This window comes from Triticum urartu, chromosome 6, assembly GCF_003073215.2.
Source record: "Triticum urartu cultivar G1812 chromosome 6, Tu2.1, whole genome shotgun sequence".
NCBI lineage: Eukaryota > Viridiplantae > Streptophyta > Magnoliopsida > Poales > Poaceae > Triticum > Triticum urartu.
The window spans coordinates 388,282,400-388,288,812 of NC_053027.1; the positions used below are offsets into that span (position 1 = coordinate 388,282,400).

General features: G+C 51.7%; 1 protein-coding gene across 1 annotated transcript; it reads right to left on the minus strand.

The window, feature by feature from the left end:
- Positions 1-3,866: 3,866 nt before the first annotated feature.
- On the minus strand, positions 3,867-5,239 carry LOC125513666 (putative GEM-like protein 8). The gene is made up of 2 exons (XM_048678831.1): positions 4,772-5,239; positions 3,867-4,617 (listed from the first exon to the last, which is right to left on the minus strand). The coding sequence occupies exons 1-2, from the start codon at positions 5,025-5,027 to the stop codon at positions 4,163-4,165; spliced, it is 711 nt and encodes a 236-aa protein (XP_048534788.1). The 5' UTR covers positions 5,028-5,239; the 3' UTR covers positions 3,867-4,162.
- Between the last annotated feature and the right edge of the window lie 1,174 nt (positions 5,240-6,413).

The window sequence follows — 6,413 nt, forward strand, 5'->3', positions numbered from 1 at the left end:
TAAGCCGAGGGGTTTAGTCCTTGGAGAGATACGAACACAAGTTTAGGGTTTACAACACAATCATATGATCTCGAGGTAGATCATCTTGCACTCTGTACTTTATCGAATCAATACAATCAAAGCAGGACGTAGGGTTTTACCTCTTCGAGAGAGCCCGAACCTAGGTAAATATCGTCACCTTTGTCTCCTGTTACCATTGTTCTAAGATCCACAGCTCGGGACCCCCTACCTGCCGGTTTTCGCACCGACATATACCCCTCCATTTTGAACAAAAGATAATCGTATGTCGAAATGGTGCTCCCATCAGTGTCGCACACTGGCATGACAGGATAAGCAGGACAAGCAAGCTAGTTAACAATTAAAAGAAACACTAGCATAACACTCGGTGCATTTCTACAGAACCATAATAACGATCCAGTTGTATTGGATAAGTAGTATATAACAACCAATGTACGTGCAACACTATGGAGAAGAAACTCGATAAAAAAAGCCAGCAGGGTGTGTCATCTAGTTGCACATTTGAGAACTTATAATTCCGCAATCCCTAGATTTTGTAACTAAGTAAGTTAAAACTTGAAGTCGCCTATTCATGGTTGGGTCAGCTCAAGCGTCAACATGTGGGGTTTTTCCATCTTTGGAGGTATTACTCTTGAGTCCTTGACTTGCATTTGCTCTCTTGGTTCTATGTTGCTCATGTTTCTCTAATTTTCATGATGAAAACCTTAAGTCTAATCTTCATTGGTTGTACCTAGTAAAGGCAACATTCGCATTGCTCCCTTGTTGAGGGCAATGCCTAGAGATTGCTCAGTCTTTCTCTTTGAGGCCCATGATTTGGCCTTAGAGCGTCTACAGCCGGGCGCCTCAAACCTTCCCCAAATACCCGGACGGGCCACCCGGTCAGTGTCCGGTTATTTATTTTATTTTTTGACTCAGACAAACGCCTCAAACGAACCTCAAACGTCCGGACTAACCGGCATCCCCAATATCGAGCCAAAATATGGGACGGGTATGGGGTGGCCCTGGCACGCCCGGGCGCGTCCGCCTGACAAGCCCGGCTCACTACTGACCCCACGGATGTCCCACAAAAAAAAAAAACATCCGGCTCATCGCTCCGAAACCCTAGCTCACTCACTCTCCTCTCTCGCTCTGTCCTCTCCCCTTACCGATTCCGATCGAATCCAGTGCAATGTCGAGCTCCGGCAGCCGCTCCGACGACGAGGTGGGTCCGGAGTATGAGCTTGATCTCCGCATCGCCTTGGAGCGGTCCAAGGTGGAGACCGGGGGCAGATCCGGATCTGCAGCCTCGCCGCAACCACAGCTTCCCCATTGGCGCATCTCAGACGCCGGCGCTGGCCCCTCCCGGTCCATGGGCAGCTCCAACAGGCGGCCAGCGCAATCCGCGCCTCCCCTACATCGTCGTCCGCTCGTCCCGTCGGCTGTTGCGTGGGTGCTTGTGCCCGCCCCGCCGGCCCGGACGCGCACGCCAGAGTTGGAGGCGCGCGCTGCCCGCCGCGAGAGGCAGCGGGCAAGGGAGAGGGAGGCTGCTGAGAGCTCTGTCCGTCGCCGGCGTGGGTTACCGGCAGAGCCCGACGAGGACGAGCGGCTCCTCATGTGGGTCTACCACCGGTCGTAAGCGACCGGTGAAGAAAGACGCTCGGCGGCTCCGCCTAAAGAACGTGAAGGCTCTTGGGCTTGCCATCGAGCAGTCCGGGCGGGAGGCGGCGGAGAAGGCGGCGGAGGCGGCTCGGCTGGCCAAGCTCAGGCGCCAACAGGACCGGGCCGTCTAGCGCCTCAAGGGCCTCGTCATCGTCGACTCCTATGACGACGACCACGACTCCTTCGACAAATCAGGCGATCCTCCACCAGCCGCCGACGGCTACAGCTACGCCGGCGACCAGAAGGGGAAAGGGCCGGCCCGGAAGTGGTGAAGTTCATTTTTATTTCAAGTTTTAGATGTAGTATAAAGTTGTTCGTCGTTTATGTGAACTTTGGTCGATCTTTTAGTGAACTATTGTGCTATTTCTATGTTCGATCAGCTGATCTATGTAGTTTGATTGACGTTGCATGATATAGTATAAATATATGGGTTCGGATATGAGAGACACGGATATGGACGACGCGATTTGAAGAGTGCCCAGTTAGTGTCCATGGGCGTTTGAGGACCCGGATTTGTCAAGTCTGTCTGTAGATGCTCTTAACGGCTGGATCAAGCAACCACAGCTCCTATCACCATTATCCCCGCAGCGGTATCGTTGTTGGAGAACCTTTCATCATAGTCGGGTGTTACGAATAGCGGTGGTTGACATTGAAGTTTTGCTACTACGTTGATCATTCAGCGGGATCATGAACTTTTTTCTTTATTGTTTTTCTTCAGGATATTTTTTCTTTATTGTTGTTGCGTAATAGTTTGGATGTATGCATAATCGATGCCTTGACTAGCTTATTACGTCCTATTGCTATAGCGACCGTCTATATTGTCCTTCACAAAACAAAACAGGTATCTCAGTGAGTGAAGGCCTAATCTGGTGATATCCTTTGACCTCTAGCCACACACATTCCTTTTTTACATTATCATTCTATTGCTTGTAACCCTGCTTGTCCATTTGACTGTTCTATGGTGTCTTCTCTGTTTACATGTAGTCTCTCATTGCAAGATTCAACGGCCTTCCGTCTAAAAGATGGATGGAAATCCAAAGGTAGAACCGTGAATTCTGTTTCTGAGGCGATCAACTTATGACGTCCAAAAGAGGCGACGAACTGACGTTGGCGATAACTTCGGAGGCAAGACATATGCATCGCTGCTCCATATAGCCTCCCATAACTTTTCTTTCAAGTGGGGGTGAAAGACCGAACAAAAGGGCAAAGGTCTACCTGATCGGATAACAGCGTGAAGATTCTAAAATGGCACTATCGGATGGTCCAATCCGGCAGGTGAAAGCAAATTGTTGAGCCAAACATGGAAGGGAAATAACTGTAACAAAGGCAGATGCAAAAGCCACAAGTGCATATCCCTCCTCCTCCTCCTTGGCCCCCAAACCAAAGATCGCCTGCCATTGGGCGCTTCGCAGCTAAGGTTAGATAGAACACTGCAGGTCCATGGACATGCACGGCCGGCTTTGGCTGAGTCAAGGGATGGATCTCCAGTCGGACCGATTCATCCCTATCTATGTATTACTGTTTAGTTTATTTCTGCTGCGAGTAAAATATGATTGCTAGGTGGATAAGAATGGCGGAATACTTGGCACTGACGAGTGAAAACTGAAAGCTTAGTTTGCAAGTTATTAGTCGATTGTGCCGGTCAGCGATCGATGTTGTTGCACATTTTCTTTCTGTATATCCTACCTAATGTTGGGTTTTTTTTTCTCATGTCTAGTTGGCAAGCATGGGCTGTTTATTTGTCAAAGCAATCCAGCAACCTGATTAGTTCGGACTGGGTCTTCGTTTGGAAGCAGAGGACTGAATTCAGTCTCTTTCAGTGAGATGCGTGGTGGAGATTGTTCCGCAAATGCTACGTACTTGAACAGTTAGATATCGATATGTCATTAACACCTTCAGTGTCGGAATTCTTCAGACATCAACTGCAAGCAATAAATCACTACCATAACTACAGTATCCTCTCGATATCTTCTTCAATGTCAGAATGTTATGGAACTACAGGTGCTGTGTAATACTCCTATATGATACTGATATTGCTGTCCTGCAGGCCAAGTTGAAGATCTCAGTGCAAACAATCTCATATAGTGACTGAGATCACGGAATGATTTTGCAACTGACCGTATGGAATGCCAGTTATGTACGCCGTCAGGAAGACGATCACTTATCTCAAATACGTACTATACATGTTTTACTGTAGAAGAAAGAATGGATATCTGAAACTTGCTCACTGCACTGCACACATACGAATGAAGGCTATCATTTGCCGTTCCCACCAAACCATTCCTTTCCCAAGCTTGCTCGTGAAGTTCATCTTCCCCAACCCCGAAAACATCCATCACCAGCCGCCATGCACTGGCATAACAACGACATGTTGTAGCACTTGTAACAACTTAACCTACACATACACAGATCCTAGCACCATCTAAACAACGTACTACAGGCACAAAACACAAGGCGTGTGCAGGGACGATCTCCGGCCGGCCGGCCGCCGGCCGCGCGCGCGTTGTCATCGCCGCGCCTGCGCGATGGCCTGCTCCAGGTGCTGCAGCGACCGGTGGTAGCTGACGAAGCCCATGAACCAGAACTCGAAGCCGTCGTTGGTGACCACCTCGATGTAGCGCTGCTCCGGCTTGTGCTTGTTCTCGGTGGGCACGGCGCGCCGCACCTTGCGCAGCGGTATCGTCACCTTGTACGGCACGCGGAGCTTGGCGCCGTCGGGGGCGGCCACGGCCAGCGAGCGGTCGCTGCGGAAGGCGACGCGCTCCGTGGAGACGAAGAGCATCCCGGCGATGGGACCCGCCGTGGTGGACAGGTAGCACTGCGACGCCCTCACCAGCCGCTCGTTCTTGTCCACGGAGAACCACTGCCGGAACACCTTCTCGACGCCGCCGGCCTGCAGGATCCTGGCGCCCAGCGTGAGCTTCCCCTTGACCGTCTCCGACAGCTTTGGCCCCAGAGTCACTGCATACGTTGGGAACAAGGACGACTTCATCAGTCTAACAATCCAAAGGCATACGGTACGACCAAGAAGAAAGAAAATCAATTTTCTTTCTGATTGGTTGGCGTTCCGTGTTGAATTAAACAAGAAAATATAATACTATCGGTAATTACTTACCGTGTTCTTTGATGCCCTGGGCGATCTTTCCCCTCTTCCTGCGGACCTGGCTCGTCTGGTCGCGATCGGTGGCCGTGGAGCCGTTGGAATCGCCATCGTTGTTGTTGATAGATTGGAAGGAACCGGAGACGAATCCGCCATGATCAGGGGGGGTGATGGCCTCCTCCACCTCCACGAAGTCGGGCTCCTCTATGCCGTAGGCCGTGCTGTTGACCGGGATCCCAATCACATGATCCTGACTCGTTGACCCCTCCATCGCTACCGATCGATCGACCCAGCTCGCAAGCAAGGAATCCCTCGCGCTTCTTCCAATCAACCGCTCTGCTCCGTCTCCTGCTCTGCGTCGTCGGTGCGCCGAAAGTAATGTGCGGTGGTTGTTGTTGCTGGTAAGCTCAGGTCCAAATTGAGAAGGGGGAGGGCCGGTTTTATAGGCCGGCTTGGTGGCCCGGCTGGCGGTCTACACTATACGAATATGTTATGGTATAGTATAGTAATTCCGCGAGCGAGCGCACTTTGGAATTGTGAATTGAGAATGGATGCAACAGTCCTCATCCCCTCATCATGATAAAAAGTAGGCTTGGCGCTGGAAAAAGAGCCCGGTGGCTACCTAACTTTGCGAGGCCATGGGACCCGCCGCGTGCCGCTGCTTTTCGGTGTGTCATCCGTTTGTGTTTTCGCGCACGGAGGGAGCCTTTTCTCCTCGGAAGAAAGTCTCCGACTCGTCCAGCCGGTTCAGTTAAGTGCATATGCATTATGTGCTCCACGCAAACATACCTCAATCCGCATGCAGGATGATGCATTCGATCAGTTCGGTATCTGGCAGAGTTGACGAGATTGGGCCAAATGGCCGATCCCAGCACTGTGGCCGGCAAGCCGATTGGCGGTACCCGTTTTTGCACGCAAACAGAACACGAACCTGGGAACACCGTCAGTCAGTGGCATTGACAGAGAAAGGAATCCACGGAGATGCAGACAGAAGAACCTACACCTACAAGGCTACAGCAAACGTCGATGGCCTGAATGAGTCAGACGGACGGGGGCACACCTAGATCCGCATCGGATCAAAATCATGGCTCCCCAAAGGCCGTGACCGGAAAGCACGGGGGGCGGGCGAGTGGACGACGACGCCTTTGACGAGGCCGACGGGGTCGTCCCTACCGGCGCCACCAAGGGCCGTTAACTAACCGCCATGGCCTACGCTGCATACACACAGCGCAAAGCTAGAAGCGTCATGAATTCGGCCGCACCGTCCCTCTCCTCGTGCTTTCGCCTTTGCTTCGCTATGGCTATGGCCACGGAGGCCCCGGTCACTAGCTGCTCCCCGTAGCTTCGCCAGCGCCGCGTCCGACTACGCGCCGAGTCACCACGCGCCCCGCGCATTCGCGGTTGTTTTTCTGCGTGTCGGACAGCGCCGCTGGTTGGTTCGTCGGCTCCATATCCGCTGCAGCGAATCGACTGGTAATTGTTTGCTGGTTGGTTTTTACTTTCACGGCCTCCTTTTGTATATTTTTTTCCTTTTCCAAAGGGTGCTGTCACTTCTTCGTTTCCTTGCTCGGTTGGGTAAACATCCATGTTCGTGCAACCTGTGCTTGCGCATGCATGTATTCCTAAGATACTACTACGTGAATTAGGACATATTTTT